Source organism: Zalophus californianus, chromosome 1 (assembly GCF_009762305.2).
Source record: "Zalophus californianus isolate mZalCal1 chromosome 1, mZalCal1.pri.v2, whole genome shotgun sequence".
NCBI classification, from domain to species: Eukaryota; Metazoa; Chordata; class Mammalia; order Carnivora; family Otariidae; genus Zalophus; species Zalophus californianus.
The window spans coordinates 146077346-146104361 of NC_045595.1; the positions used below are offsets into that span (position 1 = coordinate 146077346).

The 27016-nt window shown below is 42.4% G+C and overlaps 1 protein-coding gene across 4 annotated transcripts in view; it reads left to right on the top strand.

Moving 5' to 3' along the window:
• The first annotated feature begins 18491 nt into the window (after positions 1–18491).
• TFRC (transferrin receptor) overlaps positions 18492–27016 on the top strand; it is a 28668-nt gene continuing 20143 nt past the window's right edge. For 2 of the 4 annotated variants that reach the window (XM_027582295.1, XM_027582298.1), the window contains exons 1-3: positions 18492–18597; positions 25766–25827; positions 26400–26610. In XM_027582295.1, the coding sequence (XP_027438096.1) occupies positions 25792–25827; positions 26400–26610 (247 nt within the window). In that variant the 5' untranslated portion in view covers positions 18492–18597; positions 25766–25791. Of the gene's footprint in view, positions 18598–19292; positions 19312–20272; positions 20292–25765; positions 25828–26399; positions 26611–27016 lie in introns of those variants that run through there. The other 2 variants (XM_027582297.1, XM_027582296.1) reach the window with 2 other exon arrangements.

Here is a 27016-nt window from a genome sequence, read left to right on the forward strand (position 1 = left end):
ATAAAATCATATTATCTGCAAATATAGTTTCGCTTCTTCCTTTTCAATCTAGATACTTTTTATTTATTTGTTTTTTCTTGACTAATTGCATTAGCTAGAACCTCCAGCATAATGTTGAATAGAAGTAGTGAGAGTGGACATCTTTGTCTTGTTCCTGATCTTAGGGGAAATTATTTAGTGTTTCACCACTAAATAAATGTTCTTTATTAGACTGAGGTAGTTTCCTTTAGTTTGTTGAGTGTTTTTTATAATGAAAGCGTCCTGGATTTTGTCAAATGCTTTTTCTACATCTATTGAGATGATCATGTGGGTCTGGTCCTTTATTCTATTGTTATGGTATATTACATTAATTGATTTTCAGATGTTAAGCCAACCTTGCACTCTTGGGATAAATCCTGTTTGTTCATGGTGTAGAATCCTTTTTACATGTTGCTGAGTTCAGTTTTCAAGTATTTTGTTGAGAATTTTTACATCTATATTCATATGAGATATTGCTCTGTTTTTTTCTTGTAAAGTCTTTGGTTCTGGTGTCAGGGTTAATACAAACCTCGTAGAGTGAGTTGGAAAGTGTTCCTTCCACTTTTATTTTTTGGAAGAGTTTGTGAAGAATTGTTATTCATTCTTCTTTAAAATTTGTTAGCATTCACCTGTGAAGCTATCTGGGCCTGAGTTTTTATTTGTGAGAAGTTTTAAAATTACTAACTCAGTCTCTTGTTATAAGTTTATTTAGATTTTCTATTTCTTCTTCAGTTTCAGTAGTTTGTGTCTTTCTAGGAATTTGTCCATTTCATCTAAATTATCTAATTTGTTGGCATATAGTTTCTCCCAGTATTGCTTGATAATCTTTTTTTTCCTATAATGTTGGTAGTGATGTTCTCTTACTCCTGGTTTTCATATTTTGAGTGAGTTTTTCTCTTTTTTAATTTGGTCAGTTAAGCTAAAATTTTTTCAATCTTGCTGATCGTCAGAGGATAATTTTGCTTTGGTCAACTTTATTGTTTTTATGTGTATACTAATCTGTGCATATACATACAATCATAGTTGTTACTATATTATATCCATCTGTATCTATATTAAGCTAAACACAGGTTCACAATGATATCTCCAACTTCAATCTAGTAGCACATGATTCATTCTAGCCTTTCCCCTTGTTTATCTGTAACTTCACACTCCAAGAGTGATAAATTTGGCTCCCATTATCTGCCACCCATTGACTTATTTGTTTAATCCTAGTATATGTATATGGTGGTTTCAGAATTGTCAACCCATATCGCCATGGGAAATAACTTTACCATTTAGAGTACAGTGCTTATGTACAGGTCTTTTGCTTTAGTCTTCCAATCTCCACTCATTTCCAAAGTCACTTAGGTAAGCATCCACTCTCTTCAGTTAACTTGTATCATACCTTTTAATAACAGTTAGATTATTTTATCATAGTCTACATTCTGCTCTGGGATTTCCCTGACCTTTTTTTTTATTTGCATACATTAAGGTTGACTCCTTGTGCTATAAAGTTCTATGGGTTTGAAAAATGCAAGTCTCATGTAATGTACAGAATAGTTTTACTGCCCTAAAACATAGTTCACCTATTCAACACTCTCCACCCGCCAAACCCCTGGCAACCACTGATATAGTTTCTCTTTCTATAATTTTACCTTTTTTCAGAATGTTATATAAATGGAATAGCCTTTTAAGATAGGCTCTTTTCATTTAGTAATACGCATTTCATTTAACAATATTTTCTATGTTGTTGAATGAATTAACAGCTCATTCCATTTTATTGCCAAGTAGTATTCCATTGTATACAGTTTTTTTTTCATACCTTCCATACAGTTCTTTTTCATACTTTCACCTTTTGAGGACTATCTTGGTTACTTCCAGTTTTTGTAGATTATGAATAAATCCACTCTAAACATTAATGTGTGGATTTTTGTGTACCTTTTTTTAAAAAGATTTTATTTATTTATTTGACAGAGAGATTGACAGTGAGAGAGGGAACACAAGCAGGGGAAGTGGGAGAGGGAGAAGCAGGCTTCCCACTGAGCAGGGAGCCCGATGCGGGGCTTGATCCCAGGACGTTGGGATCATGACCTGAGCTGAAGGCAGACGCTTAATGACTGAGCCACCCAGGTGCCCCGACTTTTGTGTACTTTGAAGTTTTCAAATCTGTTTAGTAAATGCCTTGGACTATGATTGCTGGATTGAATAATATGACTATATTTAACGTTTTTTAAAGATTTTAATTATTTATTTGAGAGGGAGAGAGAGAGCTAGAGCGCAAGAACAGGGGGAGGGAGAAGCAGACTCCCCACTGAGCAGGGAGCCAGACACAGGCTCCATCCCAGGACGCTGGGATTATGACCTGAGCCAAAGGCAGACGCTTAACCGACTGAGCCACCCAGGCGCCCCAGACTATATTTAACTTTATAAGAAACTGCCAATCTGTCTTCCAGGGTGGCTCTACCATTTCACATTCCTGCCAGCACTGAATGAGAATTGTTCTACACCATGACAGAGGACTTTTCAGCTAAAATGACTTCAAATCCAAATTTATGGCCCTCTGTTAATCTTGCTCTTTATGCTTTGATGGATTGAAAGCCGTGGGAAACTGCAGGAAAATAAGGGTGTGCCTGGGAGGGAGATATGGATCCTTTGATTAATGTTATCAATCTCTTGGCCAATGGCTAACCTTATAAACACCAGATGTCCAAGGATATCTCATTCTGCTAAGAGAAAACGGCTATGGTCATGAAGAGGAAAAGTTTTCTCCTCACTAAACTGATAATCTCAACCTCTCGTGTGAGGTTTCCCCCAGGCCATGTATATTTTGCACCCCTTCCCGATAATCCTGATGGTACCATGCTACAGGGGACTACAGATGATATATTTCTCAAAAAAAAAAAAAATTCTTTAGCTATCCTTTGCTTTTGTTGTTTATAATAGGAGAAGTATACATTTGGGTTGAAGGTCTTGGGATAAGATGGTTCCTTTCTTATTACCTTGGGATTCCAGCTAGAGATGAATCTTAAGATACAGGAGCAAATAAACATGGTGTCAGGAGTACCTGACAGGTACTAGGACAAATTTGGGGAAAGGGGGTCAGGATGATCAGTGATGGGGAGAGACGAAAAGAACAACAACTTACCTGGGGAACAGGGAAGGAGCCCATGGCAAGCATGGGCGATCCCCATGGTGGAGGGCCCCCTTGGCTTGAAATGGGGCGGTGTAGGAAAGGAGAAAGATGCAGGAAGTCAGTCTAGAAAGTCAGGAGAGGACAAAAAAGCTGGGGTCTGACCTGAATGGAAGCTGAGAGTGAGAAGCTTGGGGAGAAGAATCCGGGACTTCAGTTAGTTTAGGAGTGATTCTGACCTTAAGTTTTGACAACAGCTAACATGCTAAAGGCCCTTCTAAGTGGCCCACACCTGTCCTAAACACTTTACTTCATTATCTCATTTAAACCTGTGCAGTGAGGGGCGCCTGGGTGGCCCAGTTGGTAAAGCGTTTGCCTTCGGTTCGGGTCATGATCTCAGGGTCCTGGGATTGAGCCCCATGTCGGGCTCCCTGCTCAGCAGGGGAGTCTGCTTCTCCCTCTCTGTCTGCAGCTTCCCCTGCTTGTGCTCTCTCTCACTATCTCTCTGACAAATGAATAAATAAAATCTTTTAAAAATAATAAATAAATAAACAACCAGACCTGTGAGGTAAGCACTATTATTCATATTTTACAGATAAGAGATGATTGAAGTTTAGAGAATTTAAGATACTTAGAAATAAGTATCTTTTAAGACACTTGGCTTAAGTTGAGATTCCAATCTGGGATTTTTTGGTTCCAAGGTACCTTCTTTTTGTCTGTGGGCTCTTAAACACCTTCTATGCTTCAGCAGTGGGGTATCAAAATGCTCACAGCCTGCCCAGATCGAACCTTCAGGATTCCCCAGGCCTCATTTCTTCCAAGAGCCCTGCTAGATGCCCCTGGCCAGTCCCCCCTCCTCTGAACCCCTAGAAGCCCTTGTCTCAGAGCTCCCTGGCAAGCACATCTTCCGTTGAGTTTCAGCTTTTGCATTTATTATGCAACTCCTGAACTTTTAAAGATTTTTTATTTATTTATTCATGAAAGACAGAGAGAGAGAGAGAGAAAGAGAGGCAGAGGGAGAAGCAGGCTCCCAAGGAGCAGGGAGCCCGATGCAGGACTCGATCCCAGGACTCCGGGATCATGACCTGAGCCGAAGGCAGACGCTTAACCATCTGAGCCACCCAGGTGCCCCAACAACTCCTGAACTTTTAAACAATCTGCTTTTTCATTTTTTTTCTAATCTTTTTTATTTTCCAATAGACTTTATTTATTTAAAGTGTGCTCAATGTCCAGCATTGAGCCCAACTCCGGGCTTGAAGTCACGACCCAAGCTGGGTCCTGGGGCGCCTGGGTGGCTCAGTGGGTTAAGCATCTGCCTTGGGCTCAGGTCATGATCTCGGGTTCCAGGGATTGAGCCCTGCATCAGGATCCCTGCTTAGTGGGGAGTCGGCTTCTCCCTCTGCCCTTCCCCACCCCCTCGTTCTTTCTCTCTCTCTCTGATAAATAAATTAAAGCTTAAAAAAAAAAAAAAGACCTAAGCTGAGACCAAAAGTCAGATGCTTCACCGACTGAGCCACCCAGGTGCTCCTAGACTTTATTTTTTAGAACAGTTTTGGATTCACAGAAACATGGTAAAGACAGTACAGAGTTCCTGCCTAGTCCCCACACTTCATTTCCCCTTTTATTACCTGTTAGTGTGGTGCATCTCCCTCTTGACTATTTTCTATGCACTTACATACACATCAACATACTTCCAGAAACATGTTTGGTGTGTCTCAGCCTCCTCCTCACAGCTTAGCCTGGTACTCTGCTGAGAGAAACCATCACAACACAGGCCAAGTATTGTGGAGCCTGGCCAAGGTGAAATCCTTGCTCTTCCTCCAGAACAGGGATTTGGGGTGACATGCTGAGGTTTCGAAGCAGGCTGTGTCAGTATCTTCCTTCCTTCCTTGTGGAAACCTGAAACTCTCCTAAGAGTGAGCTCTGATGAAAAACAAAGACAGAGATGCTGGAATCTGTTCTCTGTGAATCACCAGCAGTGCCCATTTTTGTGATCATCTCTAATTCAGGGCAACTGGTTTGGAGAAGTTATCTGATGAACAAGCTGGTTTTGTCTGAGCCCAGGAACAAACTGATGCCAAAGCTCCATTCAATAAACATTTATCGAGCACCCATCAGGTGGCTCTGGGGAGAATCCCCACAACTATCAGAACTCTCCCCTAAATCTGTAAAGCACAGTGTCCCTGAGCAGGGAAGATAGGAGGCAGGGGCACCAGCTTCGGGAGAAGAATGTTAGGTTCTCTTTGGGACAAGTTGAATCTGAGTGGGTTATCTAGGTGCAGGTGTCCACAGGTCCCTGGGAATAAAGATCTGGCACTTAGAGAGAGAGGACACAATTTGGTATTTGTACAGTGAGCAGAAAGAATCTCATTGTAGAGATCCAGATGGGAGCATGTGGGTGCCTGACCTTCAACTCATCACGTACTTTTTCTCAGGTAATTCATGGCATTTGCTATCTGTTGCCTAGGTCGTTTTTATAAAACGTCTTAGAATTTAGATAATGATGAAGCACTTCCATAGATCTGCTGTACTAGCCATTTGTCTGTTTTAAGTGGTACCCAAATATGAAACAAGGATGCTTTTCATAACATTTCAAAGGTTTTTGGTGCTGTAGAAGTGGAATAATAGGCTTCTGGAAGATGGATAAATGATCAGACAGAACTCAAGGGAAGCATTCTGAAGCAGCTCTTTGTCACTGGTGCTTGGCACGGTGCCTGACCCACAGTAGATCCCCCATAAACATTCACTAAATACGCCATAAAGAAGATGAACCCATAAAGGCTTACTTATTGACAGACTGGTTCTCTCTATTCTGTGAACACGTGGAAAATGAGAAGTATCCTTCAGACAGGGAATAAGGACTCGACAGATGGCCCAAAGCAGGCTCAGGATTAGAAACAGGATGAGGAGAGCGCCTGGGTGGCTCAGTGGGTTAGGCATCTACTTTCATGGCATCTACCTCAGGTCATGGTCCTGGAGTCCTGGGATTGAGCCCCTCATCAGGCCCCCGGCTCAGCGGGGAGTCTGCTTCTCCCTCTCTCTTTGCTGCTGCCCCCACTTGTGGTCTCTCTCTCTCGCTCACTCTCTCTCTCTCAAATAAATAAATAAATAATATTACAAAAAAAGAGAAAAGAAACAGGACGAAGTAATATAGTCTTTCTTGCAGAGGGAGCTGAAACCAGGCAGACAAGCCCATGCCAGTGCCCCTTTGCCACTCAGGCAGGATGCTGGGTTAGGGCTCTTCATGACCCAGTCCAGTGTCTGTGCTACATAGCCAGAGAGAAGTGGGTCAGGGCAAGGGCTGGCCTTCCAGGAGCTAACTGCCCAAAGATATCCAGACAGGCTGAAACAGTGTCTGCGGGCTCAGTCTCTGAGGACCTCGGTGGGCCAGGGGCGCTTCAGGTCCAGGCGACCCCGGGCAGAAAGGATAGTCTCGAGAGACCATTCCCAGGCAAGGGCCACAAGGCCACCTGCACTGTGCCCGGACCAGCCCCCTGCTGTTCCAAGCGTGAGTGTCCTTGTCAGAAGCCACCTCCCTCTTCCTCCTCAGAGAGGTGAAGAAGAGGAAGCAGGTCAAGGCTGGCGCCCCACTCCAGCCAACCTTTAACTAGACTCCAGAATTACGTTTCCAAATGCACGCTCTGTGGGCTGTTTCTTTCTTGTGAGTGTGTGAATGGGTTGGAGGGGGGCAGGGAGGAGTGATTTAGTATTTGTTTCCCTTTAGTTTCTCAGTAAGGGTTGTTGTTTGTTTGTTTGTTTGTTTGAAGGGTGGGGGGGATTCATGGTGGTGTTTGATCATTTTTGAAAAATCCTAGCCCCAGCCCCGGCTGGGTCTGCAGGAGAGGGAGTTTCCTTTGGCAGTCTGCAGGGACTGGCTAGCCATCCGTTCTTCCCTGGAGCACTCAGTGAAGTTCACAAGAGGTCATTCCTCTACTTCAGTTTCAGGAACTCAATTTTTTTTTCAGTTCACCCATGGTCATGAGGCAATCTGCTACCCAAGGGCACAAAACACCACTTCACCGGGCCTTAGAGCTGGCAAGGTCGAATTTTTGCACTGGAGCCTAGTGTCCACTCAAGAATTAGGATGAATGGGTTGTTTGGCAATCATGGAGTCCCAGCAAAGGAGCTGAGTGGTCTTCAAGGCTGTCTTATTGAAGCTGTGATAGCCCCAGGAATTGCCCTTGTCCACTGACAAGCTTTGGAAAATATAGGCCACTACAGTGACAGAAAAACAGCAACCAAGTAGAAACCACTCTCAAGCCAGCTGGCCACACTGCGCGCTCTGCCTGTGCGGCGTGCTGGAGACACGCTTAATGAAACCCTCCCTTTCCTCTACCACCTACTCAGACGTGCTCTAAAACCCGGCAGCCTGGGCGTTCACCCGGGAGCTTGTTAGAAATACACAGTCAAGTCACAGCCGCCCCCCACCCCCCCATTCCCTGGGAACTTCTGAGTCAGAATCTGCATTTTAAAAGACCCTCCGGGAGACTCTTAGGCACTTTGAAGTTTAAGAATCCCCAGGCTAGAGTCTAGGCTCTGCGTGGATCTCAAAATTCACTGCAGTTTGATTTATCTCAGCACCTGCAGGGAACCCGCCTTTCCCTTAATAAAGTCAGGGCAGGACCTTGGATCTCCGCCTGAAATGCGGACGGCCCTGAGCTCAGCAGAAATGCCTCCCGTTCCCTGGGTTCTCTTTGCCTTTGGAGCTCTCCGCTGCCATTGCTTACCTTTGAGTCCTGGGTTGAACTTTATTACACAAGCCCGTGGGTCCCTTCAAATGCTTCTTTGTTTGAATCCCGTCTCAGGAGCAGTAATCTTAGGAGGTTTAGAGGTGGTTTCTCATGACTACATTTTAGCTTGGCTGCTTTTTGCTTACCTGGTTGTGGGCTGTGGACCTTCATGTCATTAGTTAAGCAAATTCAAAATCTCACTCTAGCATAGGTTACTTCTAGGAAGCCTTCTGAGAGACAGTTATCCCAGACACACCGTACCTAGTGAGCTTGTCTTTATATTTTGGGGTCTTTTAGGGGCACCAGGGTGGCTCAGTTGGTTAAGTGTCTGCCTTCGGCTCAGTTCATGATCCCGGGGTCCTGGGTCCCACGTCCACGTCCAGCTCCCTGCTCAGCAGGGAGCCTGCTTCTCCCTCTCCCTGCTTGTGCTCTCTCTTGCTATCGTTCTCTCTCTCTCAAATAAATAAATAAAATCTTTAAAAAAATTTTCCCCTATTTTGGCGTCTTTTATTTTGTGCCAGTAACATCATATTCAGTTATAAACCGGACTCAAACTTTCCAAAGATGGGTATGGTTATAAGGTCCAGCCTGGAGCCTGGCAGTAAATTACTCTACTCGGGACACAAAGCTTCAACCAGCTGCCTGCTGGACAGTATTTCAAAATTCCAACCTGAGATATAGTGAAAGGTGGTTTTAAGACAGAAGACCTCAAAGATTTCAAGCTAGGCTATGCCATTTAAAAATTGTGGCACTTTGGGGCGCCTGGGTGGCTCAGATGGTTAAGCATCTGCCTTTGGCTCAGGTCATGATCCCAGAGTCCTGGGATCGAGTCCCCGCATCCGGCTCCCTGCTCCTTGGGAGCCTGCCTCTCCCTCTGCTTCTCTCTCTTTCTCCCCCTCTGTCTCTCATGAATAAATAAATAAAATCTTTAAAAAAAAATTGTGGCACTTTGGGGCTCCTGATTGGCTCAGTCGATGGAGCATGCGACTCTTGATCTCAGGGTGGTGAGTTGGAGCCCCACGTTGGGTGTAGAGATTACTTAAAAATAAAGTCTTAATAATAACAATAAAATATGTGGCACTTGAAGCCAATTGTTCTGTATTCTTCACACTTCCACTTGTTCACCTACAAAATGGGTATGGTATCTATTTCAGAGGATGGTTGGGAGGCTGAGATACGGTGACACAGCATAAGCACCCAGCCCAGCCCCTGGACAGGGTCTGGGCTCAGTGAATGTTAGTAGACTGCCAGACACATGGGAACTCTAGCTCTGGAAACCTTGCTCCAGGACACAGTTTCCCTGCCATTTAGGAGACCGTGTGAGATGAACTGGGGGACACCAGGCCAGCCCTCACAGATGTAACCGTCGCAGGATTTCTTTTCCCTTAGTGCCCACGGTTCTTGGTCATGCCCCTTCAAAGAATGAAGAGGTAGACCCGACAAAGAGTGGTGGGCAGCAAAGCAAAGTTTGTTGAGGGATAGTACAAGGCTCCCGAGAAGAGGGAGGGGACCCCAGAGGGCTGCCAATTTGGTATTTAAATCTAAGGGGTTTTATGGGCTCTTTGTGTGGGCTGTTTTAATCTGATTAACCCTCCCGGCGCCTGTCGCTCAGTCAGGTTTTTGTCATCTACCTATGGGGGGAAAGGCAGGGGAAGGATGGAAGGCTCCTTTCAGGGTGGTGTTTCGTAGGGGGATCTAGAGGGCAGTGCCACCAGATCAAGCTCTTTGTTTAAATATCCCACTGGCCCCTGGGCCCAGGTTAGGACGCCGAAGACCATTCCCTTCTTTTCTGTCACATTCAAGTTGTACATAAGTCCTCCTAAGAGGGAGACTTAAAGCTGGGGCACTGGGTAAAGCCTACAATAACTGGATGGGGTCTTTTTCCTTTTAAGCGTAGTTTCTTCTTAGAACAGGGGGCCCCTTGTCCCTGCCTGCCTTTCTCCCTGTGATCCTTCATTGTAACCACCAAAAGGTTGCCTCCTTGCCCACATTTCCATGTACGAGAAATAAAAACTTTGGCAGAATCATTTTCCAAACCAAGGGCACATTTGTCTACTTATGTCTATTAAGCTGAAGAAACCAAAAAGTTTCTGATGATATGACATTTTTCCTGAACACTGGATTTGCTGACTTGGAATTTAGATTTAATCATCTGATTGCAAGTGCTTTCTTTACACATATGTTCATTTCCCCTGTTTACATCAACAGCCACTCAGCATGCCATGATGTTCTTTCAAAGGCCTCTTTTTAGCCTTTCTAAAAAAGTCCTCAATTTAGGCAATGTTTGGCCGTATGGCATACAGTTTATCAGAAGTATTATTGTTTAAGATGCCAGATGTACACCATAGAGGAAGAGAAACTCAAATACACGTGAAAGAATTGCAAACTACAGATGTTGAAAGGAGGAAGATGAACATAAGAAAAACTAAACTGACTCACTGATATTTTGGAAACAAAGTTAATATAACTCTTTTAATTCAGTAACTCTCCTTTAGAAGGTAGTATAGGTTGGGAGAATTTAAAGAAACCAGGATTGGGGCACCTGGGTGGCTCAGTCATTAAGAGTCTGCCTTCTGTTCAGGTCATGATCCCAGGGTCCTGGGATGGAGCCCCGCATCGGGCCCCGCTCCGTGGGGAGCCTGCTTCTCCCTCTCCCTCTGCAGCTCTGCATGCTTGTGCTTTCTCTCTCTCTCTCTGTCAAATGAATAAATAAAATCTTTAAAACAAACAAACAAACAAACAAACAAACAAACAAACAAACCAGGATCTTGGAAGGACAATATGAACACACTGCAATTCTGTTAAACATGTACCTGATTGTCTGGAGCATGTTACACTACAAAATCTTGTGTTTAGAATATCTGAGATTTCTTCCTCAACCTGAATATGAATCCAAACTTTGAAATACAATTAAAGCTGAAATGAAAAATAAGTGGATCCCCCAAACTGGATCTTCTCAAATTGTCCTACTTGGACAATCTCTGAACCTCTTTTATTTTATTTTAAGATTTTATTATTTATTTGACAGAGAGGGAGAGAGAGCTCAAGCAGGAGGAGTGGCAGGCAGAGGGAGAAGCGAGAGAGAACACAAGCGGGGGAGGGGAGAAGCAGGGTCCTGGCTGAGCAGTGAGCCCAATGTGGGGCTCGATCCCAGGACCCCCACATCATGACCTGAGCTGAAGGCCGACACTTAACCAACTGAGCCACTCAGGTGCCCCGCTGAACCTCTTTTAATAAAGATTCTGCCTTAGGGACAAGTCTGAAGTGCTACGTGTGTCAGTCTGTGCCATGATTAGATTCGTAAAGAGATAGTAGAGTGGGGTTTTTTAGGGCTGGGTTCGGAAGCTAGGTTGCCTAGGTTTGAATTCTGGTTATCACCACTTACTAGCCATTATGACCTGGGACACATTTTTTAACTTCTGTATAATGTCATTTTTCACACCTGGAAAATGGGGATAATATTAATTCTTATTTTTAAGGATTGTTGTGGGGATCACGTGAACTAATACTATAAAAGGATTAGAATTGTTCGCAGCATCCGTAGATGCTCAGGAAATCTTAGCTGTTACCTTCTGTTATCATTTAGTGCTAATGGCAAGGGTGTTCCCAGCCAAGAAGGTGAGGCTTGACCTGGCTAGGCTGGTGATATACTGGGGCAGTCTATGTACAGCGTATCAGACTGCAACAATATCTGGATATCACATTATCCATGGAAATGAGGGCAAATACGGCCTACTAGTACAATTAGCTAGTACATGGCAAAACTAGATTTTGAACTCAGGTCTCTCTGTTCCAACGGCCAATCTGTTCCCATTGAACCCTGTTGAAAGTTCAATATGAGTTGACAACATGCAGTGACTGTTAGGGTAGTGGATGGGGTGGCAGATGGCATTTGTAAAGGCTGTAGCCTCTAGAACAGAAGAATGTGACCCTGTTCCACCTAGATTGGGCAAACCACACTTCCAAAGTGACCAGCAGGTGGGGAGATGCGGAATTCTGTCCTGTGGTAGTCCTTAGAAGGGGTTAGCATATTTAGTCAAAGAAAAGAAGACAGCTGTGGACATGAGTGCACAAGCAATAACAAATTTATAAAGTAGAGGGAGAAAGAATTCAGTTTAATGCAAGGAAAAGCTTTCTAACCATCTGAACTATTCAAAGCTCTCTGCCTTGGGAAGCGATAGATTTTCTCTCATTGGAAAGGTTAAGAGAAGCTAGATAAGCACTTGGTAGGGTGAAGTAGAGGGATTTTGTTCAGTGAATTCAACGTAAATTTACTGAACATCTATTATAGGTCAGGGATGGTATAAGAGTTAAATTTCCTTCTAAACTCATAGTTCTATTTTGCCCAGATGAAACGAAATAGAACCTCATATCCTGCTCAAAACTCCAACTGAGACCGTTGTACTCATTGGCATAAATGTCCTTATAATCAATTTAAAAATTAATTACGCTTCTTTCCTTGCCCTGAGTAACTTTTGCCAACTTGCTATAAAATAGGGGCAAACTCTTCTGTATTAACCTGGATATTGCTCTTGTTCTATGTTCTCCTACGTAAGCTTCCTTTTAGTACAGGAGAAGCAAAAAAATAATTTAGTCAGCAGTATTAGGACAGGAAACTGATGGTTCCCAAGTACATTTTTAAAAGAAAAAAAAGAAAAGAAATGCAAAGGAAAATGGAAAATAGTACCAAACTCAAATATGTGAGCTGACAGTCCACCTCCATTCTGTGGAATGCATCCTGTTCCAATGTGCAGAGGCCCACATTTTTATTTTATGATTCTGATCCTAAAGTGATTGCCCTAGGCTTAGGGATTCCAAAGTAAAGAAAATGGATACAGTTTGTCAAATAGGAGTTGTGGTCAGAGTCGAATGTAGGTTCCGGTGGCTTCTGGGGTGGTTGCTGCTGTGAGGACCTACTACGTGACAGGCAGAGTTCTGCAGTGATTGACCAAAGTGTGTGCCAGATTTGAAAGCATTTGAAAAGATGTTATCTGTGTTTTCTAACTCTGCTTCCCAACTCATAAAACTTCAATCAATATTTGCTGAAGTGTAGGGTGGTAGAAAGTTGAAACAGTGGGCAAAGTAACAGGGAGAAACCTTGGGAGTTGAAATTTAACTTTGAACAAGTCATTTGTCCTGTTCACTAACAAGACTTGTGCTCTCAGACAGGACATGGCCTCCGACTTTGGTTTTCCAACACAGGTCACAGCCCATTGAGAAATCAATTTCATGGGTTGAAATCAGCATTTTAAAAATTAAATGGAAAATTCCAGAGTGTTTTGCACTAGCAAAGATATTATTTCATGAAACTCTTATTTCATGTGAATACACCATACATATACACACACGTATACTGAGTTGTGAAGTAAAATGGATGTTTTACCATCGAGTGCCATCAAAAATATTTGACCTTAATAGACCCATTTAGCATTTGGACCATAGAACGGACCCCAGAAAGAGTAAATGGTTTTGGATCTACTATTACTGAGTTGGCATATTAATGTGGTTTTTTAAAAAAAATTGTGACAAAATATACATAACATAAACAGATCAAAGTTTTTAAATGGAAGACACAAAATACTAAAACTAAAAACCTCCCACCTCCAATTTGCATCATCTTGTAGGTTTGGGTTTACAATGCCTCCCCCTCTCACCTTTTTTTTTTTTTTTTCCCCTTCTAGGATCCTGGTCTGTAACTAAGGTGAGAGGTTTATGTTTTGACTTTAATCTACTGGGCCAAGCAGCCTAGGCTCCCTCTTGCATCTGTGCCTGACTTACAGAGAAGAATGTGTTTACATGCATTGTACTTTTGCATTGAAAATAGATTATTAAAAAACATTTAAGCATAAATATTAACTTGAATCTAAATAGGCATATAATTTGGAACAGGATTTAGAGAACCACAGGTGTGCCCTAGTGGACACACCAAAGCTTTATATAACTTTTCAGGTCTGGACATGTGGCTGTCACAGTACCCAGCTTACTTTTATTTTTGCTTGTATTTAACATTTGCATCCTTGTTCTCCGTCCTTTAGTATAAATTCTGTTTCCCCAGCTACTTTGTCTTTTCAGGGGTATAGATTTGTTTCATATCTGCCTACATGCCTTTGCCTAACACACAACACTACTACAATAGATGTTAATAATGATGGCAATTAATTACCTTTTTGTCTCAGCCATTATCAATAATGAGTCCTTTTTTTTTTTTTTCTGGAATCAGGGCCTTGAAAGCCGTTAAAGACAGTTTTCCTTTTCTTAAGCAATAGTTACTTAGAACTTTACCATTTCCAGGCTTCTCCCCCTCTGGCCACATTTACTCACTTGGCTTGGGCTTTGAACTAGCAGCACCTTGTATTTGCATAACCATGTGGTTTAAGGAACTTTTCCACTTTTTCATTCACTGGCGAAGGAAATAAAAGGATGTTATCTCCATGTGGCCAATGGGGAAACTGAGGCATGGAGCCATTAAGCGCATGTCTCTGCATCACAATTGGTAACCACTCTGAGGCCAGTTGCTGACTTCTAGGCTGGGATGGCTTTCTGGTTTGTTTTTTCCTGCAATTTCTCCTTTACCAAAGAGCAAAACTTTGGCTTTTATTTAAAAAGTGAAGAAAAAAGGGAAAGGGAGAATTTTCCAGCTGATGACTCCTGTACCCCTTCTCCCACCAAAAATTCCCTGGAAGTAACTGTCAGGTATTTCTGTAGAGTAGGATCTTTAAACTATGGTATGCCACAGGCTCATCCTCACTTCAGAGTCTTCAGGCAAGCCATTCTCCTAGGGTGAAGGCCTTATTTCTTCCTCTTCATTTTTTTTTTTAAAGATTTTATTTATTTATTTGAGAGAGAGAGAGAACGAGAGATAGAAAGCACGAGAGGGAAGAGGGTCAGAGGGAGAAGCAGACTCCCCGCCGAGCAGGGAGCCCGATGCGGGACTCGATCCCGGGACTCCAGGATCATGACCTGAGCCGAAGGCAGTCGCTTAACCAACTGAGCCACCCAGGCGCCCTTTCTTCCTCTTCATTAACCTAAAATCCTATATTGGTCTGCAGACATCCTCCATGTTACCTTCCTGCCTGACTCTGCTCCATCCCACCCATCTGACTCAACCAATGCTGACCGGTGTCTCTACTATGTGCCAGTTTACTGTGTGTTTTTAGGAGCTTGCAATTGTCTTACTGCATTTAAACCCACAGAAACTCTGCAATGCAGGTATTTTTAATCCCGTTTTAAAGATTTATTTATTTATTAGAGAGAGAGAGAGAGAGAGAGAGAGACAGCAGGGGAGGTGCAGAGGGAGAGGGAGAGAAGTAGACTCCCTGCTGATCACGGAGTCTGACGTGGGGCTCAACCCCACAACTCTGAGATCACTACCTCAGCAGAAATCAAGAGTTGGTCACTTAACCAATGAGCCACCCAGGTGCCCCAGTCCCATTTTAGTGCTGATACCAGGCTCACGAAATTTGAGAACTCCCGTTCCTTGACTCTGTGCTCTTTCCCCCAGACCTCAAGGGCTTTTTTTTTTTTTGAAAGTACATTGTACGTTCCTCTCCAACCTCCAGTTTCCTTTATGTAAAATTCTGATATGTATGACTCAAAAAAAATTTGTGTGTGCCTTTCGGAAGAATGTGAAGGGAAGCAGAATATGTGACCCCAAAATATACTATTTGGGCATGTGGATTACATTGAGCTGAAGGCAACTGAGACCTGCAGGCTCAAGAGAAAGGTTTGCCCCTCCCCTAACTACCATGAAGAATCTAAACTGGGGGTTTTACCCAGAATAAGAGTTATGACCAGAGATAAATTTTGTCTGAATGACCCATCAGTATGGCAGGGCAAACATTTAATTGCTAAACATCTGCTCTTCTTACGGTCCTGTGAATTATCGTCTTCTGTTTGAAATCCCCAGGCCACACCTTATTCCTTAACTCCTGATGGCATATAAGCCTCAATTGTCCGACTTGTCCTTGGGTCTCATATTCTTGTGGGGCTCCCATATATCTGTAATTACATTTGCTTTTCTCCCGTTACTCTGTTTTATATCAACTTACTAGCCAAAGAACCTAGAAGGACAGAGGAAAAAATGTTCCTTCCCCCAAGCTGCAAGAATTTTAGTTCTAGTGTGACTTTAATGTAACTGTCTGAAGAACGTTGGAACTTGAATAATAGTCATTTCAGTTTGCCAGATAGTTTAAATAAAGGTTAGTTACTGGGGCGCCTGGGTGGCTCAGTCGTTCAGCGTCTGCCGTTGGCTCAGGTCATGATCACAGGGTCCTGGTGTTGGGCTCTCTGCTGGGCTGGAAGCCTGCTTCTCCCTCTCCCACTCCCCCTGCATGTATTCCCTCTCTGCTGTCTCTCTCTCTGCCAAATAAATAAATGAAATCTTTAAAAAATAAAAAATAAAGGTTAGTCACCAAAAACTTATTTCATTGCAAGCATCCAAATTATTGGGTCTCCAGAAGTGGGAGATAAAGCTATGTAATAATGGCAACAACAATGAAAATCAGATTAAAAAAAATAAAATATTTGAACATTTGTCTGGAATACCAGACAAAGCAGAATTGTCTCTCAGAATGTATAGATTCTGCAACCAAGCAAGAGAAATTTATATTCATCTACTTGAAATTGCAGAAGAGGGAGATCCTGCAAAGCTTCTAGGGAGAAAGGGATAGGAAAGGGAATTTAATTACATTCCATTATTACTAATAAAAGATATGAAATTAAAAATATAATTGACATGCTCTTTAAAGTGTCTTCTTTATTGTTTCATTTTAGTGACTGTAAATTTTTTTCATGTTACTTTTTTTATTTTATTTTTTTCATCATGGTGAGTGTACTCTTTAATCCCCATCCCCTGCCCCCCCAAATATCAGTTTGTTCTCTATAGTTAAGAGCCTTGGTGTGTGTGTCTCTCCCTCTCTTTTTTCCTTTGCTCATTCATTTTGTATTTTAACTTCCACATATGAGTGAGATCAGATGGTATTTCTCTTTCTCTGACTTATTTTGCTTAGCATTATACTCTCTAGCTCTAAGCATATTGTTGTAAATGGCAAGATTTCACTCTTTATGGCTAAAAAGTATTCCATTGTATAGATACACCACATCTTCTTTAGCCATTTATCTATCAGTGGACACTTGAGGCTCTTCCATAATTTGGCTATTGTAAATGATGTAAATAATGCTGCAATAAACATTGGGGTGCATGTATCCCTTTGAATTAATGTTTTTGTAGTTTTTGGTAAATACCAGTAGTGCCATTACTTGGCCCTAGGGTAGTTTTATTTTTAATTTTTTGAGGAACCCTCATACTGTTTTCTACAGTGGCTGCACCAGTGAATGTAAATTTTTTAATTTGGATTTTCATAGGTTCCCTCCTGACTGTGGTCTCCTAAGCCCATTTCTCCATATATGGTTATAAGATTTTCACCTAGACTCTAGCATTGTTAAAGATCCCAGTAGTCAAGGAAAGGGAGAAGAGACTCGGGGGGCCCATTGTCTGAATTTCAAGGCAGCGCCTCCACAGCTAATCCATATCCATCCCATTCGCCGATTTCGCTTTTTCCCTGTAGATCCACTAAGATGCAGCGAAGCTCCTGCTTATAAGATTTAAAAATATTTCTCCCTGGGGAGAGATTTTAGAACTGGGCCAAAGTGAAGGGCGGTGTGCAAACCCCGCGTTATTTCCTCTAATATATCGCAGAATAGGGGAAAGAGCCGGGGCCGAAGCCAGGAAACTGATTTGCATTTTAAAGGACTGTCCTGCGTCCCTCGGGGCTCTGACCTGGAAAGAGCTTTATCTGTAACCCTTTTACGGCCCTGGATCCTTTTCTTGCTTTGTAGCTGTTTGTAAAAATCGTCGAATCTCCCTCCCTGGACTGCAAATTACCGCCTAGAGGCGGGGAGAGGGGGTGGATGTTGGTAAGAGTTTAAAAAATGACAAGAATCCTATTTTGTTTGTTATACACTGCACAACTCTGTAATAACAATAATGGCAATGAACATAAAAGTTCATCTACAATTCTATCCCCCTAATAAATCTCACTTGTTTCTATTTTCCCTTTCATTCCTTCTTGCATTAAACATTATGCAAAGCACTGTGCCAGTCTTGGTCCATGTGCAGCTTTTACACATCTTATGTACAAATTTGCATTTTGCTTTTAATTTTTTTCCTTTTTGCTTATCCTAAATATTTCAGAGGCAGCAAAATATATACAATATGGCGTTAGTGGCTACCTAATATTCCAACAAGGATATACACTTTACGGAATTATTTCCGTGTATGTACCCAACATTTAGGAGTAAACGCCAACACCATTTGCCTTTGCACTGCAGGGCCTGGAGGTCGGTCAAGGTTAGACGGCGGGATCCGGGTAGCAGGGCTGCGGCCGGCGCGCGCCACAGCGGAAGGCGGCGAAGAGAAAGCCAGCGCGCGCATCCCACAGCTCCTCCCCGCACCTGCAGTCTTGGCGCCTTTTCCGTCCGACCACGCCCCGCCCCGCCCCGCCCCGCGGCGGAGGGTCCTAGTGCCGGTGCGTGCGCACCCCTCGCCCCAGGCAGTCCATTTCCAGGGCTCCTCTTGGGTCTACGTGAGACAGGAAGTGACGCAAAGCCTGGGAGGGGGGGGGGTCGGAAGAGGGTGGGTCCAAGCTATAAACAGCCGATTGGGGGCGAACATCCCCCAGAGAGCGTCAGCTTCGGCCTTTGGTGGCTCTGGCGGCAGCGGCCGGAGGGGGTGTCTGTGTAAGTGACGCGGCGAAGCTAGAATCTCGCCGGCCCTCCTGGCCTCTCCTCAGCCGGCAGGGCGGGGCCGCACGGGAGACCGCTGGGTGCTGTCCAGCACCGTCCGCGAGCCGCAGGGGGCGCGGGGAGGCTGCGGCGACTTCTAAGAGGGGCGGGCGGTATGGAGCGGGGTCCGTGTGCGGGTCTGGAAGGGGCCGCGGCGGCGCGGGGAGCGGGCTGCAGGTGCAGCGAGGTGGAGCCGCTGTGCGGAGAAGGGCTGTCCTCTCTGCCTTTCTGCGCCTTGTCTCGATCGCGGAGCGGCGAATGGTTTCTCCGTTAGGGCACTGAGGGCGAGATGAGGGGTACCCCACTGTCGCTCTCACCCCGCCGTTCTGCTTCCGGTCCTCAGGCCCACCCGGATCCCTTGTCCTCCCTAGCTCGTCCTTAAAAGATGCGGGACCTCGTGGGACAACCCTAGGCCGCGGGCGCTGGAGTGCGAGCCACGCTGCCGCAGCGTAGACCCGCTCTGCGGGGAGCACGTGGCCGCTCCGGGAAGTGTCCGCAGGGAATTGCTGTAGGGGTGCATGGGTGACCTTGAGCTTGTAGCCCTTCCCTCTCGGGGCCTACGCGGGCCCTGGTCTCACTGCTGAAAGGGACAGAGCTGTCCTCGACTCGGTTACTAGTGTGTCCTGGGAATTTGATGGGAGTTTCTGTAAGCCGTGCGTTTGAACCCTGGTACGTCCTGATCTTCCAGCGGTGCCGCTGGCCTTGTGTGTGGGTTCTCCGTTTTCCCCAGGCAGAAGCCCCCTGAACTCCGCAGGTATTGACTCGAAGATTATTCTGATTGCTAGGCTCTCCTTGTTGTAAGGTGGGAGACGCAGAAATAATCTGACTTAGGCTTTGTGAAAGCTATGGTCTAGAGGCTGAGTAAAAGCTGTTTGGATTGGAATTGGCTTTTGCTTTCAGGAAATTAGCGATATGGCTAAAAGGCTGTGCTATATTGATAAATGCCTTAGAAGCCCATTTTATTAGTGTTTCTAGTGGATGGCTCTCTAAGGTAGTAGTGGGTAGGGTAAGTAAGAAAATAATATTTTGTGACTTGACTTTTCGGTTAACATTTTTCAGGGAACTTAATTGCCTTTGCTTTCTTTTCTGGGAGGTGGGGTAAGAGGATTGAAGTAGGAGATTGTCCTCTTTCAGAGGTATTTGGATACCTGATACCTTTATTCTAGGCTTAGATATGAGTTGGAATACTAGATGCTGATTCATTTGCGGCTGAGCTGAGGGGGTTGACCTTACTGACAAAGACTTTTTTTTAAATTTTTTATTATTATGTTAATCACCATACATCATTAGTTCTTGATGTAGTGTTCCGTGATTTATTGTTTGTGCATAACACCCAGTGCTCCACGCAGAACGTGCCCTCCTTAATACCCATCACCAGGCTAACCCATCCCCCCACCCCCCTCCCCTCTAGAACCCTCAGTTTGTTTTTCAGAGTCCATCGTCTCTCATGGTTCGTCTCCCCCTCAGACTTACTCCCCTTCATTCTTCCCCTCCTGCTATCTTGTTCTTTTTCTTTTTTCTTAACATATCTTGCATTATTTGTTTCAGAAGTACAGATCTGTAATTCAACAGTCTTGCACAATTCACAGCGCTCACCATAGCACATACCCTCCCCAATGTCTATCACCCAGCCGACAAAGACGTTTAAGGTGATTTCCCGAAGTTGTTTTCTATTGCAAAACTCAAGGTTAGGCTATCTACAGTACTTGTTGGCCCTGCTGGGGTTTTTTCTCCGTTTTGGATTATAATGAACTCAGTATACTTCACAAGAAGACCTAGAATTAAAAAAACTTTATCGATATGAAATATTTTCCAAAAATTTACATATAGCATAGCACCCTGTAATTTTTCTTTGGTGGAATGTTTTTTTGAAGTAATGGTTGTGAAGTTAGCCTGTGCTGAAGATTGTTGGGTAGAGACAACGACTCCACTGACTCTGCCCTAAGTTGTGGCACTTATTTGCCTCTGATAATGTACTTTATCTATAATGGAGCAAGGTTCCTGATGAAACTTGAATCGGACAACGGTGAAATCTAGTTAAAAATGATCCTCTGAGGCCTTTTGGAACTCTTCTCTGTGTGCTTCTTGTGGGCTCTCTCAGATGAATACCATACAGGTAGATGGCAATGACCTCAGGTGGTCCTGACCTTTGAGTTGGGCAGTCTTTTTACAGAAAGCTGAATAGAAATGAAGATTCTCCTTGTTTTCCTCCACGGCCTTTTCATTTTTTTAAAAGATTTATTTATTTATTTGGGGGGAGGGGCAGAGGGAGAGAATCTTCAAGCAGCCTCCCTGCTGAGTGCCTCTCTCTGGCTCAGTCTCACTACCCATGAGATCATGACCTGAGCTGAAACCAAGAGTCAGATGCTCAAGCGACTAAGCCTCCCAGACACCGCACAGCCTTTTCATTTTAGACCCTTAAAACTAGGAGAGACCTTGTCCATCTCTTTACAAGTCATCCTGGGTGTACACAATTATATGTGTCCTGAGGGCTCTGCAGAAGCTTTGTAAATTCATGTAACCTTTTCATTTTCACCTGCAAATGAATAGGGAAACAGTTTGCAAAATGGGTATCCATAATCAATTGCTTAAGAACTTGGAGCCCTACCAGGTAACATTTAAAGTTTTTCTGCCTTTTTTTTTTCCTTAAGATTTTATTTATTTATTTGAGAGACAGAGAACACACACAAGTGGGGGCAGGGGCAGAGGGAGGAGGAGAAGGAAAGAATCTCAAGCCAACTCTTTAGCGGAGCTCAGAGATCTGCTGCTGGATGCCTGTCGCAATCCCACCACTCTGAGATCATGACCTGAGCCAAAACCAAGTGTCAGAGGCCCAACCGACTGAGCCATTGAGGCTCAGTTTTTCTACTTTTTAAAACCTCCCTACTATCCGTGCTTTGCCCAATGGTTCCAGGATAAACCAGAATAGTAGCAGGAATGGGAGAAGATTCCAGGTATAAGATTTTCATTATATTTTTTATGTAATTTCCAAATGATATGACAAATGAACTTCATATACATTAAGCATGCCCCAATGCTGTTAAGAAATAAAATATCTTTATTCTTTGTTATTCTTTGTAAATTCTTTTTTTTTTAAAGATTTTAATTTATTTATTTGACAGAGAGCATGAGCAGGGGGTGGGGGTAGAGGGAGAAGCAGGCTCCCCGCTGAGCAGGGAGCCTGATGAGGGACTCAATCCCAGGACCCCGGGATCATAACCCGAGCGGAAGGCAGACGCTTAACTGACTGAGCCACCCAGGCGTCCCTAGTTTTTGTAAAATCTGTATCAAGTGTAGGGCAGGAAAATCAGAAAAGCCTTCCTAAAGATGTTCCCTGAGCTGAGTCAGGAAGAAAGGAGTCGAAGTTCAAGAACAAAGAAAGAATGTTAGTAGAGGCAGGGGCTGGATTCTGTTTCATTTTGGGGAAAGTGGAGGGCAGTTGGTTATTAGGTAGTGAAATTCTCTAGAACAGAGCCTCAAAAACAGAGGAAATTCCTTTTATGTGAACTCTAAGGACTTGAAACCATGGTCCATTTTCTAAATGGAAGTGGGCTTGTCAATAATAACAAACAAGTGGTTTATTGTTATTTCAGGTAAAATGGAGTAGCAGTCTTGGGCATCTTATACACAGGTGACAGTGTATTTTGGTACATGATCCCCCCCACCCTTAGCTGTATGTATTGTGTACAGACTCCTGGTTTTGAGACACCCCAAAGTAGCTTAAGACCTCAAGGTAGTTACTGTATTTTAAAAAATTAAATAGAAATTAATGCCACATTCCAGAAAGTAGGAATAAAACGATTCGAATTATAAAGAAGTTTAGGACTGTTGTCTAGCTAGTACCTTTGCCTACTTCCTATCTTCCATCCCATGGCTCAATTAACGCATTACAGATCCTCTTTGCATTTCATGTTCAAAACATGGGGGGCTCTATTTTGCTTAGCTTAATTTTCATTAATGTGAGAAACTGAATAGGTTTTCCAGTTATCTGAGAGCACTAAATATATACAAGGTGCTAATATGTATAAAAATCAAGGTGTTTGGTTTATCTCTTGTTATAGATTATCAGCAGTGGTGATATCTTGAAATAAGCCATATAAAAGTTGTTTGGCGTTAAGTACTAGCTAGTACAGTCCTAAACTTCTTTAAATTCACATCGTTTTATTCCTACTTTCTGGAAATGTGGCATTAATTTCTATTTAATTTTTTAAAATACAGTAACTACCCTGAGGTCTTAAGCTACTTTGGGGTGTCTCCAAACCAGGAGTCTGTACACGATACATATATCCTTATGTCTTTTAACATAACTACCTGTTTATAGACAGTAATAACTGGTATGGAAAGTTTCTCCCATGCTTTTAGAGCACATAAACTAAAGTGATTTCAGTTGCAAGAAAATTTATTAAGGGGTTCTTTTAAATACAGAGCTTTACTGTGTGTGAGGTCATTTTGAAAGAATGATTCATATTTGTTATATATAAAACTTAAGGAACAACTTTTATAGATCATGGAATTACCATGTTCTTCATAGATGTGGGATTAAATTATGAGGTTAAAATGGGAATTGCCTAGGTCACAGTTTTTTTCCTCTAACTTGATTTCTTTTATGTTATAATCTTAATTTTGTGTCTAGGTATTGAAATAGAAATAACATACTGGTTTTCTCAGTAAAAAATGTATTTTGATTTTAATTATACAAAATCATAATTATATTCTATTAATATCCTTCTTTATGCAGACTTGCAATCATTTAATTTCATCGTCATTTGTTTAAATCCTTAGATCATATATTTAAAAGTGTTGTCACTTTAGCCTCAAAATTAATTTAAAGCTAGAAACCTTGAGGAATGGCTGATTCAGAAGAATATTAAACTTGAAAGCTGCTCTTTCCTAGAAAAGGGTGATTAAAATTGGTTCAGGGTGGAGTCTTCTAGTTCTGGTTTTAGTGATTGGGTTTGTACCGTTCTGGTGCAGTGATAGTGATAAATTTTTTGTACCAGATAGGGCAAGAGACTGTGCTTCTAAGATGATCTCTTACTTCTTAGCTCTGGTCTTTAAAACTTGGGGATTAAATTTTTGTTGTTGTTGTTAATAGGTTTTGATAGGAGACTTTTCTAATTGCCAGTTTATATACTGTCTTTTACAATCTGCATGTATCTTACAGTTTGCTTTGTGCCATGTGGATGTTAAATGTGCAGTAAGTGTAATTGTAGTATAGGAAAAGCCTTAAAATAGTATGAAATAAGTGGCCATTTTATATATTTCAACATAATATAACTTTCAAACATCTAGAGGCACTCAAATCAAATTAATTAGAAAAATCCAGATTTCAGTTGATACCTGTGTTTTAATTTAATATAGGACTCTCTTGGTTACAGAGGTGTTTTTTACTTTTAAAGTGGTTGTCAGGGTGCCTGGCTGGCTCAGTCAGTCGGTAGAGCATGTGACTCTTGATCTCAGGGTTGTAAGTTGAAGCCCCACATTGGATGTAGAGATGACTGGAAAACTAAAAAAAAATAATGAAATGGTTGTCATTTATTTATTTTAATTGATGTGTTGATGTATAGTTGACATACAATATTATATTAGTTTTAGGCATGAACATAGTGATTCAAAGGTTAAGATTAATTTCTTAAATTTCTGGAGATGAGAACACAATTTTTATAACCCAGTAATCCATTGAACTTCAGTTTTGGATTATGTTTTCAGCCTTGAACAAGACATGTAACATCTCAGATAATTGGCCTCTTTGTCTGCCTACTGTATTTTTCTTTTTTTGTCTATTCTTTTTGCATCAAAGATCTTCCGGATCATTTGTAAGAACTGTTCATTTACTCAGAAGGATCAGGTGTTCGCTCATTTTTATTGGAGATGCTTTGTTACTGGTCTTTGTAGCATGACCATTCTTGGCTTAGTTCTACTGTAGTTTTTTTTTTTTTTTTCAGGTGCTAGTCTATTGTCTTTTGTATTTGTTCTTTTGACTACTAAATTCAGTTACTTAAATCTACTTAACATGGGTGGCATTCTAACTAATTTTTCCCACATTTTTTAAGATTTATTATTTATTTTGGGGGGGAGGGGAGGAGCAGAGAGAGAGGGAGGAAGAGAATCTCAGGCAGACTCCCTGCTGAGCGTGGATTCCCACCATGGGGTTCAGTCCCATGACCCTGATATCATGACCTGAGCTGAAACCAAGAATCGGACGCTTTACCCACTGAGCCACCCAGGTGCCCCCCCATTTTTAATTTTGAAAAATTTCAAGCCTATAGGAAAAATTGAAAGAGTAGTAGAGTAAATATATCCATGTACCCTTTGCTCTGATTCACCAGTTATTAACAGTTGCCACATTTGCTTTATTTCTTATACACTTTTTAAAACTGAACTGTTAGGATGCGGGGCGCCTGGGTGGCTCAGATGGTTAAACATCCGCCTTCAGCTCAGGTCGTGATCCCAGGGTCCTGGGATCGAGCCCCACATCGGGCTCCCTGCTCCGCAGGAAGCCTGCTTCTCCCTCTCCCTCTACTGCTTCCCCTGCTTGTGTGCTCTCTCTCTCTCTCTGTGTGTCAAATAAATAAAATCTTAAAAAAAATAACAATAGAATTTATGATACTTTATTATTTTTTTAAGTTCATTTAGTTTTTTTTAGTAATCTCTACACCCAACATAGGGCTTGAACTCACAACCCTGAGATCAAGAGTGGCATGCTCCTCCAACTGAGCCAGCCAGGCTCCCTGATACTTCATTCTTGAAATCTTCAGCATTAATTTCCTAAGCACAAGGGCATTCTCCTCCAAAAACAGAAGACCATTATCGCACTCTCCAAATCTAACATTGATACAGTACTGTTATCCAGTATATAGTTTGTATTTAGATTTATTTCTCCCAACAATATTCTTTGTCCCTGTCCCCACCCCCACCCCACCTCAATTCAGGATCTAATCAAGGATTACACTAAATTTACTTGTCCTATAAACTAAGTATCTTTGTTAAAGACTCTTTCTAGAAGGTGATAACATATTTAAAAGTAAATTTGATGTATAATAATCCAGCATGATAATGAAAAGCCCTCACTTATCTGATATAGTGGTATCTGTCGCATATTAATTTTCTGTTTTAATACTAGGCTCTTCTTCTGTGTGGCAGCTCAGAATGATGGATCAAGCCAGATCAGCATTCTCTACCTTGGTAAGATATTTTAGGTTGTATTTCTTGTCACCAGTTTGTGAGAATATGAAGTATACAAGAATGACTCTCACCCAGTAAGCATGAAGTAATATTCAAAGGTATCATAAAGTATTTGTTTATGTTGAAGCGGTGGTCTTGAGATGTAACTGATCCCACAAAGGAAGGGTATATTCAGTCTTGAGTAGAGTGGACTTGGAAAATCCTATAAGAACTTCCAGGGTGTTTTTTGGGTGTGCTGGGAGGGGGACAGCCAAGTGGATAAGAGGAACTGAAGAAAGCACTGTTCAAAATACATAGCTACGTTAGTAGACATACATAACAGACACCCTGAATGAAAAGGCTGAGTGAGAGGAAGGCCAGTGTGTGATCTAGCCTTCATCTGTCTTGGACAGAACTGGCATAGGGAAGCATGTCGCTTTGAAAGAGGAACTTCTTTTTTTCTTAAGAATATATAGCAAGTCCTAATAATGGCCCAATAATAAGTACAGTACCCAACCAAACTTTTTGTAAATGTTCCTCTTCCCTTTCTTCTCTTTCATAATGCTTTCTTTCTCTCTTTTTTCAAACCTCAGTTTGGTGGAGAACCATTGTCCTATACCCGGTTTAGTCTGGCACGGCAAGTAGATGGTGATAACAGTCATGTGGAGATGAAACTAGCTGCAGATGAAGAAGAAAATGTTGACAATAACGTGAGGGGTAATCATGCCAGTGTCACAAAACCAAAAAGGCTTAATGGATTTATGTGCTATGGGACTATTGCTGTAGTCCTCTTTTTCTTGATTGGTAAGAGTGTCCATTCAAAACTTAAATGTTCCTTGTACTGACTCTAGGAAGGGTGTTAATTCAGCCAAGCAAACTTATTTTGTACCTTTTTATGTGCCATTATGCTAGGCACTAGGAATACAATGATGAAGAAGATTCTAGGCCTGCCTTGAGTTGAGCCTGGTGGGGGGAGAAAGACACATGAATCATTTCGTTGTAATGTGCAAATGTTATACTAGAAATACTCACAGGATATTTGTAGCATAGAAGCTTGCCCTAAGGATTCAAGGAAGGCTTCTGGGAAGAAAAGTTACCCATATCTTAAGGTAACTATTTAGAGACACGTGGCTGGCTTAGTCAATAGAGCATGTGACTCTTGATCTTGGAAGGGTCATGAGTTCAAGCCCTATGTTGGGTGTAGAGATTA